General features: G+C 37.3%; 1 protein-coding gene across 1 annotated transcript in view; it reads right to left on the bottom strand.

Moving 5' to 3' along the window:
• Positions 1 to 24,993, bottom strand: part of LOC150089839 (dihydrolipoyllysine-residue succinyltransferase component of 2-oxoglutarate dehydrogenase complex, mitochondrial) — a 286,282-nt gene that overhangs the window by 37,655 nt on the left and 223,634 nt on the right. Inside the window, exon 12 of the mRNA XM_090389672.1 lies at positions 13,369 to 13,452. Within this exon, the coding sequence (XP_090245798.1) occupies positions 13,369 to 13,452 (84 nt within the window). The remainder of the gene's footprint in view (positions 1 to 13,368; positions 13,453 to 24,993) is intronic.

Below are 24,993 nucleotides of genomic sequence, written 5' to 3'. Positions count from 1 at the left end.
GGTGCCCAGGGTGGATGGGATCTATCCAGTTATATTAAAGGAGGCAGCAAAGGAAGTAAGCAAACCCTTAGCCATAATTATGAGAGCTTCTTTGGACTCAGAGGAGATACCTGTGAACTGGAGATGTGCAAATGTGACCCCAATTCACAGAGGATCAAAGGGCGACACAAGTAATTATTGACCTGTTAGTTTAACTTCTGTTCCAGGAAAATTAATGGAGGCACTGGTTAAAGAAGCACTGCAGGATCATCTAGACAAGACTTCAGTTATAGCTCGGACACAGCATGGTTTTGTTAAGGGAAAGTCTTGCCTGAACAATTTGATTGGATACTATGATGTGGTCACAAAGGAAATGGATGCAGGGAATAACTTTGATATCATATATTTGGATCTTAGAAAGGCTTTTGATACTGTTGCACATGGAAGACTGCTGCACAAACTGGAGCAGTGTGGCATTGGAGGCAAATTGCTGCTATGGATAAAGAGATGGTTGAGTGGGAGAAGACAGAGAGTGGTAATCAATGGACACTGCTCATCATGGACTAATGTTATTAGTGAAGTCCATCAGGGTTCAGTGTTGGGTCCATTGTTGTTTTCTGTATTTATAAATGATATTGATGATGGTATATCTTGCTTAATGTCCAAGTTTGTAGACGATATGAAGGTTGGCAGGATTGTTAAGGTTATTGTTATTTTTATTTGGTTTTTAGGAGCATCAGCAACTAAGGCCATATTGCTCCGGGGATATGCGGTGGTCATTCCCTGACCTTTCCGCATCCTCCATATTTGGTGGCTCACGGGCTCGAACTCCAGTCTAATCAAGAAGCGTGTGCTACGCACTGCTGCTCCTGCCCACCTGGCTACGGAGGCGCTGGGGGTTGTTAAGGACACTAATGACATTACGCTGCTGCAACAGGATCTAGAAAAGTTGAGCAGATGGGCTGAGAGGTGGCAAATGAAGTTTAACATTGACAAATGTAAAGTACTACATATGGGAAGCAGTAACCCCAGAGTGACGTATCAACTCTGTGGTACTACACTGACAGTGGCAGAGAACGAAAAGGACCTGGCGGTAATTGTGCAGGCAGATATAAAGTTTTCTGAGCAGTGCAGACGGTCTGCAAGAGTAGTTCATGGTGTCTTGTCAATGACATACAGGAATTTTTCTAGCAGGGATAAGGAGGTGATTATCCCCTTGTATAAGGCAATGGTCAGGCCACACCTTGAGTAGTGTATATAGGTCTGAGGCCTAATTTTAAGAAGGATATAGAGCTGTTGGAACGAGTACAGAGAAGGGCAACAAGATTAGTGAATGGAACAAAGGGTTGTTTTACGAAGAAAGACTTAAGTTTTGCAAATTACAGTGCCTGTAGACTAGGCACCTGAGAGGTGATCTAATTGAAGTGTATAAAGCCTTGAATAGTTTGAGCATGCTCAATGCTGATGGGATTCTTCCTCAGAATAATCACCTGAGAAGGCATAAATTCAAATTGAAGAAAGATAGTTGTAGGATAGATGTGCGGAAGTTTGCCTTTAGCCAGCAGGTAGTTGCTTGGTGGAACAGACTTCCATCCTTTGTGGTGGAAGTTGATAGCCTAAATAAATTTAAGAATGAGCTGGACAGGTATTTGGAACGAACGGAGGGGTGAAATGGGAGCATTTTTTTTTTTTTTTTTTTGGCTGATGCTACATAAGCTTGCTTCCTTGCATCATATGCCTCTACCAATGCTAACTAGCACCTTCAAATGAATCATGCAAGTTGGGAAAGCACACAGTAACAGTGTGTCAGGACTGGGTCATCATTGTTTGTGTTAATTTGGATGTTTACCGAATGAATTTTAAACTTGATGGCTGCCAGCAGTTGAAGCTGTTGTTGTTGTGCACTGACTGGAGAAGTGAATGGGTAATAGTGCCAAATGTGCAAAACCAAAACATTCTAGGCTCTTGCAAGTCTTTTATTTTCTCCAGTAGTTTTTTGCTGCTATATGATGGAAATTACTTATAAAATAAAATAAATAAATAAAAAAAGACACGAGGATTAATTCTGCATCTGAAGAATAGTGTGTACTTTCTCCTCAATTCACACAAAGACTGGCTTATTTTCTGACTTTACTGCATTTCCTAGGATAACCTACACAACTGAATGTCCCACATAATGACAATAACGAGAACTTGCACTGATCAATTTGCTTTCTATGTGTCGACAGCCAATGAACAGATTAACGCACATTCCCGATGCAGACAACAGGCGTTAGTCAACCTGCATTCTACATATAAGCATTCATATGCTTATTCACTTACGAACATCTGCAAGACAAGAGAGAGCACTAAGAAGATTAGGCAAGCTAAGGCAGATTAATAGAAATCTTCGTAGCAAAGTATTCGTTGATTACATTAATACTGGGATAAAAGGGATGAAACACACTGGTTCACTGTTCAGGTTGCACCCAAATTGGAAAAAATATTTTGCATCTAAATTCATGCATGTAGAATATTAGGGATGGAGATTAATAAATGAGAGGAAGGTGGAAAAGAAGTTGTTGAAGAGGTTAAACATAATTAAGTTATAAGGGGTAAAAGAATTGATCGAATTACATTGGTCAGCAAAAAAAAAAAAAAAAAATTCCCCTCCCTGTTAAAATTTAGGTAGAAGCTTGTAGATTTGATGTTGCTGAATTCAAATATGGCAACCATATTGCTGTAATACCCACCAATTTTAAGGGAGAAGGGATTAAAGTCAAAAACTAAGTTTCTAGTAAAAAAGATTACATATATTTTAAGAAAATATTACATACAGTACTAAATATTGAACAATGGGTTTATTAACCAGAGAGTGTCAATAGACCCAATGACATTACAATAGACATTATGACAATGACAATAAAATAGACATTATTTTATCTTTCACTGCAACGTAATACCGCAATCCCCCATTCTTCAGTGAATACTCAGGCGCCTCCGTAGCCAGGTGGGAAGGAGCAGCAGTGCATAGCACACTCTTCTTGATTAGACCGGGGTTCGAGCCTGTCACCACCAAATACGGAGGATGCGGAAAGGTCAAGGGAATGACCACCGCATATCACGGAGCAATATGGCCTTAGTTGCTAATGCTCCTAAAAACCAAATAATAACAAAACAACAGTGAATACTCCCTTTTCTTTAATGCTATTTTCTTATTTCTTGACATAGTCAGGTTACCAGTAAAAATTAAAAATGAAATACACAGATTGATTGAAGATTCAATTTTAAAGGAAACAAGCACTGGAAACCAATGGCACTGGGGAGAATGACCGGAATGTCAACTGATACTGATGGCAGTCAGCAAGATAAGTCATCACAGATAAGTAAGGCAACATTGCCAAATGAGTTCAGTTTCAAGTGCAAGTGATGCCATATCATCTATATGGGAAACAATAATATTCTATAAAGATTAGTGAATTAGAATAAATGCTTTATTTTGTATTTACTTTAATATATAATTCATTATTATTTTCCTTAACTATAAAAGACAATACATACATTTTATTTAACGTATATGTTTTCTTTAACATGTTACAGTTCTTTCTTAAGAAGCTGTCAGGTTGTTTTTAGGAGCATCGGCAACTAAGGCCATATTTGGCCTTAGTTGCTGATGTAGTTATCATTTGTAGTTATCAAAATTATATTGATAACTACAAAGTTATCAATATAATTTTACCTCTTCACTTTGTTTTGTCCTCAATCGATCTATCCAATATTTTTATGCCTTTTATGTTTCTTTCGGTAATGTACGGCATAAGTGTAAACTAAATTATATAAGGAGAATAACAATACATAAAAAAGAGAATAGATAAAATTTACCTTAAAAATATTTTGAGTTTAGTGTTATGTCACGAAATAAAAGGCAGATTTTGCATTTGGGAGAAATAGACAAAAGGTTGCAATTGGTACCCCAAAAGGCTGTATACAGCCTTAAAACCACAGGTTCCCCACCCTTGGCCTAGTAGATCTTAATTCACAAAGTCATTGCTGATAATCAGCAATGACTCTTTGTAAATTAAGATAAAGAGAATAATTTCTGATAAACATATCAAGAATGCTGCCTTCTCTTGTCTCTCTAACATGCCGATGTAGAAAACTGCCATCCAATAAATCCACAAAAGCCTTGCTACTGTGTGAGTTACAAATCCACAAGTTCCAGTCAATATCTGGAAAGTTAAAATCTCCAATACAAAATAATCAGATCTTCTGGCCCACCCAGTCTATCTGTCTGTTTTCTCACTGTTTGTGCCTCACCAAACTAACTCAACATTGCTGGCCACCCATGTCTATCATTTCTGTACACTCTTTACCCCCCATATTACGAATCTGCATCCTTTATGTCTGATTGATACCATGTCCCTGATATCCCTATGATGTATGCATTCAATGGCTTAACCAGTACTTCAAAATCATCAAATTTATTTATTATGCTCCTAGCATTAGTATACTCACACTATGCGTGCAACTGTTTTTACTTGTAGTAACCGTATCACAGCCCATGTACAGTAGACTCTCGATTTTCCAGGACAGATGGTAAAATAAAAATCCTGGATAATCGATTTCCCGGTTAATCCAAAAATACAGTAAGTCCCCGACATACGTTCCAGGGCTTCTTACATAAGTCGAGTTTTACGTAACTAGGGAATGACTAATAAAATATTGCTCCTATATCTGTGATATGCCAAAATTACAAAAACCACACAATATCCTCAGAAGAATGAAGAAAAATAGTTATATATTTTTAATTAGTTCAATTAAAAACTTTATCTGGGGACAGTGGTGAAGTTGCTGGAGTGGCACATAAAAAAGAAAACATTAAAGGAAGAAATTGTACAGTAAAAACTGATATGTATTTCGTAGCCTTGGTTATCATAGTTGACTTCACACGAGCTCACATTTTACTAAAACACCTTTCTGGAGGTCACTATCATAAAACATTAAAAACAATTTGCACTTTCCGTGTTATTGGGCTTTTCTGTTAGTGCAATTCATTATAAACGGGTAGTAAACTCGATCCTATTGCATTTGTGATAATACCGATAGCTGGAATTCTGTGCGTTTTTACATTATTATGGTGAAACGTGTGTCCCCTTCACTGAAACCTTAAGCCATATAAAAAAAAACCTAAATAAATTTAAAAAATCTTTTCTTCATTCCTATTTTTGTGACTCCAAATCCCGCATGCCGTGATCGTCTTTATTGATTGCTTATTATTATTATTCTGTTTTAAATTTTACAATCCTAAAAAAGAAAAAAAAATTACGTTCGAAGTTACATAAGTCAGGGACTTACTACAGTACAATATATCCAAAAATGTTCAGCAACCTACGTAAAAAAATATGGCGACAGATAAAAAACTTACCACACACTACTTGCATGTCCAATACGATGCTTCCCTTTATTTTTTACAATGTCGCGTATGGTTTGGTCACCAACATTATACTGCTTCTTTAGAGATTTAACGGATGCACCGTTTACAAACTTTTGAATGATTTCAAGTTTTTGTTTAATCGAAAGCGCAACTCGTTTGCCCATCATTTTCACGATTTCTAAACAAAAAAATAATTTTTTCGTTATCCCTGACATAAATAACGAAACAAAATTTTTCTCTTTGCGGTACAATGAAACAGAACAATCGCAGCGACGCACTAAAACAAACTAAATGGGCTTTTTTTTTTTTCAAGCGTGGGGGTTGCAAGATAATATCCCAATGACGACTTTATAATGACCTGCTTGTTGCTTATTTACGATTTGCGAAACATCTGTTTATACCTATTCTGGTTGTGTTTTTTTTATTTTTTATTTGGAGTCTTGAAGTGTCTCGGTTAAACCGATCCCGGTAAATCGAGAGTCTGCTGTATTTATTTATTTATTCCATGAGGAACCCCAAGCAGGCTTTGAAATCACCCACACCTTGCTTTCTAGGCTGCTGCTTGTTCCAATAGAATAAGTGCTAGAATCACTTAAAGTTCTGCCTACAGCTACTGTTAAACTATTAGTCTATGTATACCCTGCTCAAATTATCAGTTTCCCAACCCACCTAACACTGCCTTGACAACATCAGCAAATATTTTTGCACCCCTTATATATAAGCATATCGCATCTCTGTAAAAACAGTCTCTCCTGTTAACAAGCACTGAGTATGATGAAAAAAATTCTACCCCATTAGCCAAATCAATTGACAAGGTTCTTATCATGTACTTTCTCCTACCTGTTGTGCCTGGGCAGAATTGCAAATACTTTTCAGTTTCATTCCTAACTCACAACTTTTCCCAACAATTGTCCTGTATACTTGTTGAGCAAATCCTCAGATCTCCTACTCTTAATATCATTAGTACTGACTAATGATATTAAGAGTAATATCATTAATTAAGGGTAATATCATTAATATTACCAACTACTTATTATGTGATACACTTATGTTTCTAAATAATGCTACTCTAATTTCTTCACTTAAAAAAAAAAAACGTACACGATCTTCAAGCTACTTATTTATAATAAAAACATACAATTACTAATATGATGCACTCCACCACTAGCTATTAATTACGAGACAAAATATTTGCACCCAACTCACCAATAATAAAGGCAGTATGAACTTCAAGTCATAACTTACTAAATCCTTAGCTAAATTTAAAAATATGCTAATGAAAATTACTAGGACTAGTAAAACTATTTATTAAACATAAATTAGAATGTTAATTATGTAAAAAATAACAAAATTTTTCAAATAAAGTTATCAATTTTGAAGAGCTCTAAATTCAACTACTATATTGTTTGCAGCCTTAAAAGACTGATGGCTGTGAAACATAGAATACCCTCATTCACGAGTTGAAAGTATAATGGAGAAACAAGCTGCCAAATGAATTTTTGGAATTGTTAAGTTAAACCTCATTTAACTTAAATATAATTGTATTTAAGAACCAATTAATCATTCAACAGCACTAGAAACAAAACTCCCAAATATTAAATATGTCTGCTCTCTGGAGAGCCAGATTTTGGATGTTCTACCTGATCCAAGGTGATGCTTTAGCTTTGGCTAAATGATAGTGATGTCAACTTAATTCAAAAATCAACTAGTGGAGTACTGATGGAAATGAACCATACTGTTTCTAAGCCTCTTGTTAACCAAAAAATTCAAATTAAAATGTCTGTAAATTTACGTACATGCTCCAGCAAGGTGCATGTACATAAATTTACATTTTGCGTATGAAAGCTTTGGGGAGTATATAAATAAATATACATTTTTCAAGGTAAGGTAGTTTCATATATTCAAAGGTAGCATACAAATTGCTTTGCCGACCGGGCTAGTCGGGTGGGTAAAGTACCTGCCTAGCAATCCAAAGGTCGCGGGTTCGAATCCCGCCTCGGGCTTGGATCAAAGTACTGCAAAAACCTTGGGAGGTGCATTATGGCCACAGAAGCCGGGCAACAACTACCAAAAAAAAAAAAATTGCTTTGAAATCTTCAAGTATGTGCTGCCATCGCTTATTTGGGTTTTAACTAATAGTAGACACAGGTTTAATCAATGGCAACATGAAAACATCTTTTAGAAGATTGCAATTTTCTAAAAACAAAAGATTGCAATTTTCACCTGTTGTTGCCTGATTTGGGATTTTAAAAATCCAAAATTCTCTGGAATTCTGATCTAGAAAATTGAAAAATTGATGATACTGAATTAAATGATAAATAAATAGCTACAGAGAATATTACCACATTAAAAAATTATAATCATGAATTTTTCTTTGCAATTTTTAGCAGTGTTGTACAAATTTTTTACATTTTATGATTTTTTAAAAGAATTTCTAATTTGATTTTTGGCAATAATTTCACTCTAATATCGAGCAATCAAGTCAAAATAAGAACAAATTACATTTAAAAGTATCCAGATACAAAGTTTTAATTTATTTCATTTCATTAATTAAAAAAATTCTGCAAAAAAATTTTGTTTCACTATGAAAAGATTCACTCCAAAGAGTTGGTGGTTGCTGTTGTTGTTTTGGTTTTTAGGAGCATTAGCAACTTAGGCCATATTTCTCTGGGGATATGTGGTGGTCATTCCCTGACCTTTCCGCATCCTCCGTGTTTGGTGGTCACGGGCTCAAACCCCAGTCTAATCAAGAAGCGTGTGCTATGCACTGCCGCTCCTGCCCACCTGGAAGTGCCCCAAAGAGTTGGAGAACCCACACAATCAAAACACTCCCAAATGAAAAGGTTAAGTAACATATATCCTACAGGGAGCAACATGAGACTTTCTTACTGCAAGTTGTAGTGCTACATAGAGAATTTTGAATGACACTATAGAATTTTAATACAATAATGTTGACAATACTGTGTCATGGGTGTTTTGTATTTCAACATTCCCAGAGTCAGTAGTCAAGAGAATATAGCATTCATAATTCTTTTCTTTAAACTAATTTATTTTTTCCAAGTATTTTTTACTTTATCAGTATTTTACATTCATAGGTTTTGCATTCAGTGCAACCTTGACAAGAAAGCAGGATTAGTTTTGCACTTCTGTATATTATTTTATGTCAAAAATAAAATAATATACAGAAGTGCAGAATATATATATTTTTTTTTTCATTTCAAGACCACAAATTTTGGGGATGTGGCTTATGTTTTAGGCAGTTATATTTCAGCAAATACAATGGACTTGGCACCTTTGACAGTGAATGCCTATGCTTCCTCCTACTTCATCTTAAAAGTTTGGATTTCCATTTTACGGTTATGCTTTCTACAATTTAACCCTGAACCATTTCCACTTAAGATGTAGTAGTAGTAGTAGTGGCATGTGATGCAAGAAAGCAAGTGTATGAGCTTATGCAGCATCAGCCAAAAAAAAAAAAAAAAACACACCATTCCCTCCAAATGCCTGTCCAGTTCCTCCTTAAATTTATTCAACCTATCAACTTCCACGACAGATGGAATTTGTTCCAGCAATTAACCACCCGTTGGCTAAAGGAAAATTTCCGCACATCTATTCTACATCTGTCTTTTCTTAATTTGAATTTATGCCCCCTTAGGTTCGTAATCTGAACAAGTGGAAGGATCCCATCAGAATTCAGCGTGCTCAACCCATTCAAGGCCTTATACACCTCAATCAGATCACCGCGCAGGTGCCTAGTCTCCAGCCACTGCAATTTGCGAACTTAAGCCTCTCTTGGTAAGAGGAGCCCTTCATTTCCCTCACCAATCTTGTTGCCCTTCTCTGTACACGCTCAAGTAAATCTACATCCTTCCTAAAATGAGGCCTCCAGACCTGTACGCAGTACTCAAGGCATGACCTGACCATTGCCTTATACAGAGGGACAATCACCTCCTTCTCCCTGCGAACAAAATTCCTATATATCATTGACAAAACCCCATGACCTGCCCGGGCAGCCTGTCTGCACTGCTCAGAAAACTTCATATCTGACTGCACAATTACTTCATATCTGACTGCACAATTACTTTTTCATTTTCTACCACCTTAAGTGTAGTACCACACAGTTGGTACGTTTCTCTGGGGTTACTTCTACCCATATGCAGTACTTTGCATTTGTCAAGGTTAAACTTCAGTTGCCACTTCTTAGCCCATCTGCCCAAATTATCTAGATCCTGTTGCAGTAGCACACTACCATTACTGTCATTAACAACCCTGCCAACCTTTGTATCATCTGCAAACTTCGACATTAAGCCTGATATACCTTTCATCAATATCATTGATAAATATACAAAACAACAGTGGACCTAACACCGATCCCTGTGGGACTCCACTAATAACATTAGTCCACGAAGAGCAGCACCCATTGATTACCACCCTCTGTCTTCTCCCACTTAATCATCCTTTTATCCATTGTAGCAACTTACCCTTAATACCATTCTGCTAAATTTGTATAATAGTCTTCCATGCACAACAGTGTCAAAAGCTTTCCTGAAATCCAAATATATGATATCAAAATTATTTTTTGCATCCAGTTCCTTTGTAACCACATCATAATATCCTAGGAATCAAATTTGTCAGACAAGACTTTCCCTTAACAAACCCATGCTGTGTCTGAATTATTGCTGCAGTCTTGTCTAGATGATCCTGCAATGCATCTTTAACCAGTGACTCCATTATTTTACCTGGAACAGAAGTTAAACTAACTGGTCTGTAATTACTCGTGATCCCCCTTTGTGAATTGGGGATACATTTGCACATCTCCAGTCCATGGGAACCTCTCCTGAGTCCAAGGATGCTCTCATAATTATGGCTAAGGGTTTGCTTAGTTGCTTTGCCGCCTCCTTTAATATAACTGGATAGATCCCATCCACCCCAGTTGCTTTTCTTATATGGGATAAATGTGGGATAAAAGCACCACAGTTTAAAAGCAACCAGATGTGAGTTACACCTGTAAGCAATAAACAGATTAAATACCTAATAACTATAGTTTGTGTGGCCACTATGATTAAATGTGACAAATCTGAGTCACTGCTGTTGCTTACATAAATTGCAGGCTAAAACTAACCCATATGATCAATAAGAGAACAAACAGAGAAGTGAGTCTGGAGATGAAGTACCTGTGTCTAGGGTAGTTGGTTGTTTTGAGGCTTCCTGAGGCTAGTTCAAACATTAACAGGTAGGGTGTGTGTGTGTGTGTGTGTGTGTTAACAGACTGATTTGCATACTGTGCAGGCTGAAAAGCACCAGATGAATCCTACACCCACCATCTGAAATTGTTAAACTAAAAAGGCCCTTTATGAATTCTGATAGATTTAAACACAGACCTCTTCAAATGAATGAAATGACATATCTCTATAATGCAATGGAGGACAACAGTTTCAAGCAACTGTTAGTATTTTTATAAAGCAATGAACTTCTAATAATTTTCAAATTAATTTTTAATAAGACAAATGCACCTTCCATATGACTACAAATGTAATTTTTAGCCTTTTTTTGAATTGTAAAGCTAAATTTTTGTGTATAAACATTTTCCTTTCTTAAAAATGGAAATTTAAAGATGGTATGATTGGCTATAATTTTAAGACATTACAAAAACAATCTCCAATGGTTGAAAGTTTGAAATGTTGTATGACAGCTTTCAGCTTAAATGGAAATAAATCTTACTGATCAGCTGTCGCTTGCTTACATCACTGCATCACCAGGTTGAAGTTCTTCTGCTGGATTAGAATAATTTAAGAATTATTTTCGAAACATGGATGAGTCAGTTGTGTCTCTGGTAAAAAAGATTATGGCTTTTTTTCCGGAAATTCAGGGTCTTCTGTATCAGAAAATTAGGTTTTTCAGCAAATTTACAATTGCTGATAGGATAAGCACAACTTAGAGACAAAACATATTCATTTAGAAGGGGTATGATGGACTGGTTACTGAGGGGTATGATGGACTGGTTACTGAGGTGTATGATGGACAGGTTACTAAAGAGTGGCCAAGTTGCAAGGTCTCTCTTAGCTCCAATCAATCTTCCAAAGCACAGAAAGTTAGGCTGTGAGTGTTAATGTGTGAGTGTTAATTCTTCCAAATCATATGAAAGAGGCCCAGGTTGAATTCAATAGAAGAATTTTCATAAGTTTTTTGTATGTGGCAGTGGATACATGGGTTTTTTCTGCCATTGAACTTTGGTTTTTCACTCAACACAAACAGATTGACTAGTGGAAACATTAAAAATGCCAAAAACTGAACTGAATAGCATTGTGGGTGAGTGAGATCCATAAATGGTACCACAGCCAGAGGTGCCTTAATCCTTTCATGAGAATATTTTTTATTTATTTGAAATGACCACACACACACACACACACACACACACACACACACACACACACACACACACACACACACACACACACACAGTGGACAACTTATCCATATATTATTATTATTAATAATAATAATAATAATATATGGATAAGTTGTCCACTGTGTGTGTGTGTGTGTGTGTGTGTGTGTGTGTGTGTGTGTGTGTGTGTGTGTGTGTGTGTGTGGTCATTTCAAATAAATAAAAAATAAAAAGAAATATTACTACTCCGGGATGACCACACGGCCAGAGGAGTTCAAAATATAGAAACAGCACCATATTTAGGAGCTGGAGCCACGGTTATTCAAAGCATATGCACTTATGCACATGGGCCTGACCACTCAGCTATGGCAGTAAATACGTTTCAAACCTCTCCCAGGAGCGTAGCCATCTCTTATCTGTGTTTCTAAGTTTAGACACAGCTCACAAATGACAGAAGCATTAAAACATTTTAGAAAAATCAGAGAAGGTTGAACTTTTCAGCCATTTTTGTCCAATCAGAGCTTACAAAAGTCAAAATTCTCTGGAATTCAGATCCAGAAGTGAATGAAATTGAATCAAGTGATACATAAAGACATGTAGATGTTTTTAAAAAAGAAGTAACAAAGTTTTTTATTCTGAATTGATTTTTGATAATAATTTCACTGTGATGTCGTGCAATCTAGTCAAAATAAGAGTAAATTAATATTTAAAAGCATTTCTGTAGAAAGTTTTCATTTTCATGCATTTTAAAAGTTCCATGAAGAAATTTACTCCAAAGAGCTGACTGCAGCGAGAAACTTGCTACCCTGAGCCCATACATTTGGGGACTTCATTTCTGAAAGGGTTAAATGTCATGCTGGTACATCAACATCCCGGATTGTCAAAATGCTAATGTCAGCTCCAAAATCAACTACAAAATACAAGCAACTCAGAGCAATGACACCTCATGGCTGGCTTTAAAACCAATCACAAAAACAAGTAAGTGACAGCAATGGCACCTCATACAGTTGCTTAAGTTCTTTGTCTAAAACAATTCAACCCAGAGCAAAATAACAACTTCTGTTTTACCTCTATTCATTTGATTACAGATCTTCTTAAAAGAAATATATTTGTAAGATCTTTATAATGCTTATAATTTAACATTTTAAAATTTAACAGTAATTTTTTTTTTAAATAATGTATGTGATTATTTTAAAGATCTTAAACTGAGGAAATCTTTAAAAACCTATTTAGTCTTTGGAGAATTAAAATCAGCAGATATTCAGTTATTATTCAAGTTTTAATTTTCTTTCCATTTCCTGTAAATATATGAGTACTAAATCAAGTCCTAGTAAATATTTTAAGTGGAAGCATCACTACTTGAGGGTACTCCAGTACTGACATTTCCCCTCTAAGATTACAAATATGCTTTGTATACCATACTTACTCAAACCTATTTTTAATTAAATTTGGTAAACAGGTAAATTAACATTTAAATTTTAAAAATAAAGCCTGGTACAAAGCTAAGTCAAGACAAATTTTTAAATACAGTCCATATAATTTTACCACTCCCTTATAAAGGGTGGAAATATAAAAAAATTAGGCATACCTTTTCCCCAAGTTCATAAATTGTTCTTTCTATATCTACAAAATTCATCTTTTCCACATTCCTAATTACTGGTACCACCAAACCCTGAAAATCATTTTAAAAAAAGATATTATTCAAAAAATAATATCAGTAAAGAAAATAATAAAAAACATTAAATATTCTAGCCATTAAACTGGTTATTATAGTAACAATACATTTATCCAATTTAGGTATGAGTAATATTGTAATGAAACTGTTCTCATGAAATTTTACATTCTTGTGGAATAAAGCCCTAAGCTACCTATTACATTTTTAAAAAAAAATTTAAACTTGCAAATGAAAACTTTATTACTTAAGCATATACAAAAAATACAGAAATTCTTGATTTGAATAAAAATAACATTAAATATATTGACTAATGGAAGATGTGTTCGAGTTTCCTTTCCAAGAATATGAATGTTAGGAGAAATATTTGATGTGGATACTCTCAACTTGTTTTGGGGATGAGAATTTGTCAGTTGTGATCTGGTTTTTGACTAATATTATTTCTGAAAACAGTTGTAAGAAATTCTTTCTAACAAATTCCACAAAAAAAAAAAAAAATCTGTTTATACCCCAGAACAATGATGTAAGGTCAGAGAAATTCATGAGACAGAGAATACAAGAATATTACCATAATTAGCAGTCACATGAGCTCAAACTATGATCAACTCAAACTTAAGCACTATCATGTTAACCACTCTACTATGTCAGACCACAAAATTTTGTTTATACTCCAGGATGGCTACATAGTATCAGAGAGGTTCCCAACACAGAGAATACATGAATATTATCACATTTAATGGTGATTAAAATCACAGTTACTCAAATGGGACATGTTAATATGGCTGCACAATTTGATTAAATAACTATATCAAGTTTGTTTGTTTGTTATTTGGTTTTTAGGAGCATTAGCAACTAAGGCCATATTGCTCCGGGATATGCGGTGGTCATTCCCTGACCTTTCCGCATCCTCCGTATTTGGTGGTGACGGGCTCGAACCCCGGTCTAATCAAGAAGAGTGTGCTACGCACTGCTGCTCCTTCCCACCTGGCTACAGAGGCGCCACTATATAGTGTAATTAAAATTTAGTTCATTAAGATGGATACAAGAATCTACCAGAAAAACAAAATCATATACTCAGTTGTCATCATTAAGCTCCTATTCATTTGTCTTCAATTTCATAAACATGCAAACTTAATTTCTCAAATTCTAAAATATTCTAATATTATTCTAATATTCATCTGCTCAAACAATGCATCCTACAATAAATAAGATTTCCACATTCTCAGCATATCAATTTTTGAAAAACTTTGAAAATTCCTAAAATATTGAAGAATACATCTCTCCTAAATTAGTTAAACTTATATTCCTGTATAAATATATCATTTCCTAAAGTTCCCTGTTCCTTAAACTGTCATTCTTCTTTGTTCTTTGTAAAGGGAGGGTTCTCTAGAGGACTGTGAAATACAGTAATACCCCGAAGTTACGCGATAGGTGGGTCCGACGAAAATCGCTTAAGTCGAATTCGCGTAAGTCGAGGTACAACTTTGCATACAAATACATATAAGTTTTGTTTAATTGGGACCAAGGACTAACAAAAACACTAGTTTAGAAGAAAAATATTTAATAAAATTGCAGTTATTTTTACATATTAATACAAAATATGTATTAAAAAAATAAATGAGTTACGTAAAAAAGTTATTTCGATGTCGATGGCTTCATAAAATCTAACAAATTCTTCTGAAGACAGCGCCTTCTTTTTTTCACGCAGAATTTCTTTGTAGCAAGTTAATTTTTTTATTCCTTGCTTTGTAGCTATAACAGGTTCTTCGTTGGAGTCTATGTGATCTAAAATTTCTAAGCCCTTTTCAATTGAGCTGAGACCTTCTGTCAAACTTGCAATTGTCATGTGCTTTTCTGGTGGAACTGGGTCTGAAGTGTCGGATACTTCAGTGACATTTTGCTCACGCATCTCATTCATTGTCAGCTCCTGACTATGTGAATCCAACAGCTCGTTGACATCATCACCATTGACTTCCAAATCTAATTGCCTGGCAAGATTAACAACTCTTCTATCACATGAGCGACATGATCAGTTTCTGGCGTTGTTTTCGTCTCGTTTTTGAAAAAAAATGAACAAAGTTTCTTCCAGAGACCATTCAATGTTTTTTTGTGAATTTCATCCCAAGATTCATCAATGATTCTTACGGCATCTAAAACATTGAATTGTTTCCAAAAGTCTTTAACAGATATCTCACTATTTTGTCTCACAGCTTCATTCAGACGTGCAAACGAATGCCTCGTGTAGTAAGCCTTGAATGTTTTGATGACTCCCTGGTCCATCGGTTGAAGCAAGCTGGTTGTGTTTGGAGGCAAAAACACAACTTTCACACGTGGGTCGAAATTAATTAGGGTGGCAGGAGGGTGACCGGGTGCATTGTCAATAAGAAGCATCACTTTAAATGGAATCTGTTTAGACTTGCAATAAAGTTCGACTTCGGGTATGAAGTGGTGACCAAACCAGTCCTCAAAAACGGAAGCTGTCACCCAGGCTTTATGATTTGACTTCCAAATCACTGGTAAGCTAATTTTAGATATACACCAAACGAAAAAATCAAGAACCGCATAACTCCGAGGTCGCGTAAATCGGGGTAGCGTAAGTCGGGGTATTACTGTATGGCAAGATTACTGATCTGATCTTTTCACTATGTTCAAAGGATCACCACTTTGTTGCAGACCTCATATGACTGGTTGTGTGACACAGTTCATGTTACCTCTCATTAACTTTTAATAATGATTACCAGCCAGGTGTCTTGCATTCACTAAAAGTGGCTTTTCTGGATCATAATTAACAGCTGGGCATCTCCTGTTCTAATTACACATGTTGTTGTTGTTGTTATGAGCGTTTAATGGCGCATAAGCTACTATGGCTATAATGCACCTATTCATTTTTTATATAGGGAAATCAAAAAATTTTTATAAAATCAGAAAAGATTAAAAAGTCCAATCTGCTTCAGAAAGTTGAAAAATTCGAAAATATTTGCCTTGTCACCAATGAGATTCTCTAAAGTTATTGGTTTATTAAGATTTACCAGTGATAGCAGGGTTGATGCTCTGTCTTGTCTATAGTAGGGGCAGTCAATGAGTATGTGTTTAACAGTCAGATTTATATAGCAAATTGGACACTGTGGTGGATCATCTCCTCTAAGTAAATAAAGATGGGTTAGATGGGTATGACCTATTCTTGCCCTTGATAGGACTACTTCTTCTCGTCTTGATGTATGGATACTGGAGCACCAATTTTTTGGTTCGTGTTTAAATTGAAAGAATTTATTATTTGTTTGAGTGTGCCAGATTTTTGTCCATTCTGACAAGCATGCAGCTTGAATAGCTAATGCAAAGTCTGATGGCGGAACAGGGATGTTAGTTAAGTCTAAGCTAGTTGGATTTTTTGCGGCTTTATCAGCCAGTTCATTGCCCAAAATACCAGAATGTGCTGGAATCCAACAGAAGATTACCTGTTGATGGCGTTCTTCAATTTTTAATAATATGCTTCGTATTTCCTCTATAACAGGGTGAACTTTATCTGAGAAATTACATAAAGCCATGATTGAACTAAGCGAATCGGTGTAAATAACTGATTTTAAAGATCGATCAGCACAGAGATTTTGTAAGGCCAGTTTAATTGCATATATTTCAGCTGAAAAGATGCTGAATTCAGATGGAAGGGATACTGAAATAACGGTATTCGGAAACACTGCCGCTGCTCCGTTTGAATTTGATTTAGAGCCATCTGTATAAATTGGGGAAAAATCACTATATCTTTGAGTGTGAACTGCAAGAAGTTGTATGATATTAGATGCTTGTAAAATGTCTTTTCCCCATTGGCAGAGATAAGTGTCACAAGTCACTAGAGGAAGAGAAGTCCATGGTGGTTGACAGCAGGTTGCTACCTGTTGTACGGAATGAACGGAAAGATTCCAAACTTCCATCAGTTCAAGGAGACGAAGACCAGCTGGCTTTACTATGCTAGGTTTATTTATGAAGAGGTTTTCTAGTGGTGGATTGAACAAGTATGACTGAATCGGATGCGAGGCACAGCTTTGTATCTTAACGGCATACTTTAGTAACAGTGTTTTTCTACGTAACGATAATGGGGGCTCATGAGCATCAATATAGAGACTATGTTTGGGCGACGTTCTAAAAGCACCAAGTGCAATCCTCAAAGCACTGTGTTGAATGGGATCAAGCCAGCGTAATGCGCTCATTCTGGCAGAATCATAGATGGGAGCTCCATAATCAAGGCAGGATCTGATTGTTTTTCTAAAACTTTTGATTTAAATTTAGTAGTATAACATTATTTTGTGATTTTCTGATTAATTTGGTGTATTTATTCTTTACTCGGCCTTGTAATTGCATAAAAGTATCGGTAAAGGTTTCCACGTGTTTCAACTCCGCTAACCGTTCGTAATTTTCCCGCCTTTGTGATACGATATACCGTACTAGATAGCGTTAGTTGAACTTCGTTAGCAGTTAAATTGTACGTTTAAATAAATACATATAACGACTTAGATTACAAACGTAATATAATTAATTTTATTTAACATAATTAATTATACATATAACCACTTAGGTTACGTAACATAAATAATTAGTAAAAACAAATAATTAATACATAACTTGATACGAAAGTTATATAAAGGGATTTCGCAGATAACACTCGTTACTGAAACGTAAATATTTCGTAGATAACACTCGTTACTGAAACGTAAATATTCCGTAGATAACACTCGTTACTGAAACATAAATATAGCGTTATAACTGTGTTTGGATACAAGTTTAGGATTTAATTTTGTACAGAAATCGAAATTTTATTGAAAGTAACTCTAAATCATGACTCAAACCAGAGCAGCAAAGCAAAGGGCTCAAGCTAATGGGAATGCTGTGGACCAGGGGAGAACTGAGGGGGGCAGTTGTCCTCTGAATCACAGCCTTGTAAGATGCACTATTTGCTTGATGTTTGCGGAGCAGTCAAGTATGGGACATGATACTGCCATGGGGGATGTCTTTGTGTGTGTGCGATGCAAGGAGTGTAAGGAGATAAGGCGACAACTCAGCGTTGTTATGGGCCTATATGAGAGCTTGAAGGATAGGGTGGATGCCCTCGAAGGATTACAAGTGAGGGGCCCATCAAGCTCTCAGCTGCCCACACCAATGCCAGAGCTTGCACTTGGTCATCGCGGAACACAGCGGCAACCCCCAAGGCAGAATGCGCTGGTCCCAAAGGAACTAGTAGTTGTTGGTGACTCTATTGTCAGGGAAACGGGAAACATGCTTTGTAAAAAGGATAGGTGGAATAGGACCAGGGTATGTCTGCCAGGGGCAAAAGTTGATGACGTTGTAGAGCGGATATAATCTTTTAAGGGCACAAAAGGTGATATAGTTGTACACGTTGGCACTAATGACATTAAGAGTAGGAGACCGGCGGAATTACTTGACAAGTACAGGTCACTGATGAAAAAAAGCCGTGAATTAGGGTTGAAATTGAAAGTGTCTGCAATTCTGCCCAGACACGATAGGAGGGAGTATATGATGAGAGCCCTGTCAATCAATTCGGCCCTGGAAAGATTGTGCAGGGCTCAAGGGGTAGAATTTTTTTCAGCCTGGTCTGTACTTGTTAACAGGAGAGACTGCTTCTACAGGGATGGGATACACTTAAATAGAAAGGGTGCAAGAATGTTTGCTGATGCTATCGAGGCAATGTTAGGTGGGTCGGAAAACTGCTAGATTGGGGGGATACAAGGACTAATAGATTAACAGTAGCCACTGGCAGAGGTGAAAGTGATTCTTGCACTGCTTCTATTGGAATGAGCCGCAGCCTGGAAAATAAGATGCAGGATATTTCAGAGACTGCTGGGAATCATTGGGGTACAAGTAAACACATGGGTTGTGTTAGGGTAGCTAAGAAAAAGAACAGGTGCATGTATACTTGTGTGTACACCAATGCTAGGAGTTTAGTAAATAAATTTGATGAATTTGAGGTATTGCTCAAAACATCAAAGGCAGATATTGTGGGGATTTCAGAGACGTGGTGTCACACAGATATAAGAAATGCAGAACTGGAATTTGGGGAGTACAATGTCTACAGAAAGGATAGACAGGATAGGAAGGGAGGAGGGGTTATGCTATTAGTTAAAAAACACATAAAATCCAAGGAAGTGAAGCCAGTCGACATCGCTGGACAGTGCAGTGTCGAGTCAGTTTGGTGTGACATAAGCATTGGGAGATCAAAATTGAGAGTAGGAGTGTGCTATAGGCCTAATGACTCTGATGAGTATAATAAGAAACTGTTCGGAGAAATAGAGTGGGCCAGTAAATCAGAGAGTCTTATAATGGGGGATTTTAATTTCCCAGATATTGACTGGAATTTGGGGGCTGGTCACTCACACAGTAGCAAGGCTTTTGTGGATTTATTGGATGATTGTTTTCTACATCAGCATGTTCGGGAGGCAACTAGAGGGAGTAATACTCTTGATTTGATTATCAGTAGTGATTCTTCATGCATTAGGAATCTGCAGATAAATGAACCACTTGGTGGCAGTGATCACAGTGTGCTGAAGTGGGAGTTACTCAAAGAGGTAACTACCATTAGGGGTAAAGGGAAGGGGTATTGCTTTCGTAAAGGCGACTACAATGGACTGAGACAGTATTTAAATTCTATACAGTGGGATCAACTGATGATATTGCCAACAGCAAATTCAAAATGGGAAGCATTCAAAGAACTTATCGTGGAAGCTACTAGGCTTTACATACCAACTAAGAAATATTGTTCAAGGTTTAGGCCTAAATGGTTGTCAGATGAACTAATGAGGCATATGGCAGAGAAGAAAAATGCATGGGATACATACAAATTAACACGTGACACGGACGCCTATGATAGATACAAGTTGATCTGTAACCAAGTTACAAAGGAGGTTAGGCAGGCGAAGGCAGATTACGAGAGATCCTTGGCAAGGGATGCGAAGAAAAACAGCAAAGAGTTCTTTACTTATGTAAACTCTAGAAGGAAGGGGATGAATCAGATTGGTCCACTTGAGATCGATGGGTCAACTGTTGATGACCCTGCTCGGGTAGCTAACAAACTAAATGAATATTTTGCATCGACATTCACACATGAGGAGTTATTCAGCGAGGGGAATGCCAGAGGTGTATTCAACTCTAGCAGTAAGCTAGAGAATCTTGTAATAACTGAGAGCAAAGTGGAGGAGAAATTGTTGAAGATAAACACAAGAAAGGCACCTGGGGTGGATGGGATCTATCCAGTTATATTAAAGGAGGCAGCAAAGGAGGTAAGCAAACCCTTAGCCATAATTATGAGAGCTTCCTTGGACTCAGGGGAGGTACCCATTGACTGGAGATGTGCAAATGTGACCCCAATTCACAAAGGGGGATCAAAGGCTGACACAAGTAATTATAGACCTGTGAGTTTAACTTCTGTTCCCGGAAAATTAATGGAGGCACTGGTGAAAGAAGCACTGCAGGATCATCTAGACAAGACTTCAGTTATAGCTAGGACACAGCATGGTTTTGTTAAGGGGAAGTCTTGCCTGACCAATTTGATTGGATACTATGATGCAGTCACAAAAGAACTGGATGCAGGGAATAACTTTGATATTATATACTTGGATCTTAGAAAGGCTTTTGATACTGTTGCACATGGAAGACTGCTGCACAAATTGGAGCAGTGTGGCATTGGAGGCAAGTTGCTGCTATGGATAAAGGGGTGGTTGAGGGGGAGAAGACAGAGAGTGGTAATCAATGGACACTGCTCATCGTGGACTAATGTTATTAGTGGAGTCCCTCAGGGTTCAGTATTGGGGCCTTTATTGTTTTCTGTATTTATAAATGATATTGATGATGGTATATCAGGCTTAATGTCCAAGTTTGCAGACGATACGAAGGTTGGCAGGGTTGTCAAGGACACTACTGACACTATGCTGCTGCAACAGGATTTGGAAAGGTTGAGCAGATGGGCTTCGAGGTGGCAAATGAAGTTTAACATTGACAAATGTAAAGTACTACATATGGGAAACAGCAACCCCAGAGCAACGTATCAACTCTGTGGTACTACACTGACAGTGGTAGAGAATGAAAGGGACCTGGGGGTGGTGGTGCAGGCAGATATGAAGTTCTCTGAGCAGTGCAGACGAGCTGCAAGAGTAGCTCATGGTGTATTGTCAATGATATACAGGAATTTTTCTAGCAGGGATAAGGAGGTGATTATTCCCTTGTATAAGGCAATGGTAAGGCCACACCTAGAGTACTGTATACAGGCCTGGAGGCCTCATTTCAGGAAGGATGTAGAGCTGCTGGAACGAGTACAGAGAAGGGCAACTAGATTGGTGAATGGGACAAAGGGGTTCTCTTACGAAGAAAGGCTTAAGTTTTGCAAATTACAGTGTCTGGAAACTAGGCACCAGCGGGGTGATCTGATAGAGGTGTACAAAGCCTTGAATGGTTTGAGCATGCTCAATGCTGATGGGATTCTTCCTCTAGCTCAGAAAAATCACCTGAGAGGGCATAAATTCAAATTGAGGAAAGACAGATGTAGGATAGATGTGCGGAAATTTGCCTTTAGCCAGCGGGTGGTTGGTGGGTGGAACAGACTTCCATCCCTTGTCGTGGAAGTTGATAGCCTAAATAAGTTTAAGGCTCAGCTGGACAGGTATTTCGAACGAACAGAGGGGTGAAGTGGAAGTGGTTATTTTTATTTATTTATGTTACTTTTTTTTTTCTTTTTTTTTTTTTTTTGGCTGATGCTGCATAAGCTTGCTTTCTTGCATCAAATGCCTCTACTAATGCTAATGCTAATGACCTGTATAGCCGAAGCAGAGAAGTACGATCTGCACCCCATGTTTGGGCGGATAAAGCTTTGAGAATGTTTAACTTTTTTAGAGAGCAAGTACGTACATTTTTAATATGGTCTATAAAATTTAATTTATTGTCAAGGATTAATCCGAGAAATCTGATATTATTAGTGACCGGGATGGAGACATTAGAAATTTGAAGTTCGGGATCAGGATGAAGTTTGCGCTGCCTACAAAAATGAATTGCAACTGTTTTCTGCTGCAAGAGCCGATAGCCATTGGTGCTAGCCCACTGTTGTATTTTATTTAGTGATATCTGAAGCTGCCGTTCAATAGACCTCATATTTTGGGAATGGCAGGAGATGGAGAGGTCATCTGCATAAAGATAAGTTTCGACTGAATTTGGAAGCTGTCTTGTAATAGAATCTATTCTAAGAGCAAACAGAGTGGCACTCAGTACTGATCCTTGTGGAACACCTTCTTCCTGCATGAATGTTGTAGAGAGAGCATGTTGGTACTGAACTTGAAACGATCTAGTACATAGGAAGTTTTGAATAAATATAGGAAGGTTGCCCCGCAGACCAAGGGCGTATAGATCACCAAGTGTGCCATGCCGCCAGGTGGTGTCAAAAGCCTTCTCTATGTCTATTGAAACCATTACAAGATGTTCACGTTTAACGAAGGCATTTCGAATGGCGAATTCAGCCTTGACCATAAGATCTAAGCACGACCTATTTTTACGAAAGCCATATTGACTATGGCTCATTAGATGTTCTGACTCAATGATCCAGACGAGTCTTCTGTGGACAATCTTTTCTAGGATTTTGCTGAGGCAGCTTGAGAGAGATATCGGTCTATAGCTATGGGGGTTGGTTGGATCTTTCCCAGGCTTTAGAAGTGCCAAAACAGTAGAGTGATGCCAGGAAGCTGGAAAAACATTTTCTGAAAATATACGATTGTAAAAAACCAGCAGCAAGCACAAAGCTTTGTCATCAAGATGTTGTAGCATCACATAATAAATCCCATCTGGCCCTGCAGCACCATTGTGGGCTGTTCTAATAGCATGCAAAAGTTCAGAGTATTGCAGAGGTTTGTTATATGAAAGAAGGCGGGCAGTGTGAAAGTTTATAGAATGCTTTTCTTTGGTATTTTTAATTCGTTTGAATGATGTAGAAAAGGCTGATGCTGCTGAGATTTCAGCAAACGTACTGCCCAAAGCATTAGCAATATCTAAGGGACTGGATAGATCTTGTCCTTTCCAGGAGAGAATTGGAGAAGGTATAGTAGGAAACTTACCAGATAACTGTCTAATTTTTTTCCATATAGTTTTCTGATCAGTGTTTCTGTTAAAGGTCGATGCAAAACGGGTCCAGGATTCTTTCTTGGCTTGCCTTTGTACAAATCGTGCTTTTGCTCTTAGTTTCTTATAGTTAATGAGATTGGTTGTGGTTGGACATTGCCGAAATAAATTCCAGGCTTTAATTTTTGCTTTCTTTGCTTTTGTACATTCCTCATTCCACCAGTAATTATAATGCTTGCGATCAGGGGGATTTGATAATGGTATTGTCTCCTTGGCCACTTTTAGAAGATGTGACGTGATGTAGTCTGTCACATTATCAATATTCTGGAGCTGGATTTTTTCCTTATCAAGAGAGATTGATGTCCGAAATTTTGCCCAGTCTGCCCGAACAAATTTCCATTTCCTGCGGGGTTTGTTTGAAGGAGTCTTTGATATTAAAAAATTGCATATGATTGGAAAGTGATCACTGCCCATAGGATCATTTGAAACATGCCACTCTATGCTTGGGACCAGGACTGGAGAACAAATTGAGAGATCTATTGCTGAGGTGTGTCCAGTTGGGAGTTGTATGTGAGTGTGCACCAGTATTGAGTATGGTAAGATTTTGCGACTCTAGAAAGCTTTCAATTAGTCGACCCCGTCTATCTAGTTTAGGATCGCCCCATAAGGGGTGGTGCCCGTTAAAATCTCCTAATATACAGAGGGGTGGAGGTATCTGTATGAAGAGATCTTCAAGGTCTTTTAAGGAGTAAGTATGGTTTGGTGGTAGGTAAATTGAGACAATTGTCATTGAAATACAGTGAGTTATATGAACAGCGATAGCTTCTATTTCAGTTTGAAGTGGAATATGTTTAGTTGGGATATTTGAATTTATTAGGATTGCTACACGACCATGGGCAGCATTTGTTCTATTACGATCTCTTCGATAAAGGCAATAATTCTTTATCGAAGGAGAAATTTGTAAGGTTAGGTAAGTTTCCTGAAGACAAAGAGTAATTGGAGAATACCGGTTAATTAAAGCATGGATGTCATCTGTGTTGCAACGAAAGCCTCTGCAGTTCCATTGTAAAACACAGGCCATTATTTATGTTTAGTTGATGGAGCTGTATCTGACTGCTTTTTGAGGGTGGCTGGCTTATTTCGTTCCAATTTTGATTTGTCTTTTTTGAAAACTGGCCGACCAGTATCCATTTCTTCTTCAGCGTAGATTTCTAAAATTGGCTCTTCATGTATAGTTGTCCCATCTGTATCCATGATTATGTCCTGGGTATTTTTCTTTGATTTTGGGTTTGTAATATCGGATGTATTAGCACATATCTGAGGAGGAGATGCAGCTGGTATTGTCAGAGGAGTGTTATTTGCCTGGTCTGAGAGTTTGGGTTGTTGTTTATGCACACTTGGTTGTTGCTCAGAGAGGACAGTTCTAGCCCAATCAGA

Source organism: Mastigoproctus giganteus, chromosome 2, assembly GCF_048544385.1.
Source record: "Mastigoproctus giganteus isolate SK-2022 chromosome 2, ASM4854438v1, whole genome shotgun sequence".
NCBI lineage: Eukaryota > Metazoa > Arthropoda > Arachnida > Uropygi > Thelyphonidae > Mastigoproctus > Mastigoproctus giganteus.
Note: the sequence above shows the minus strand (reverse complement) of the source record. Positions and strands in the feature narration are given on the sequence as shown.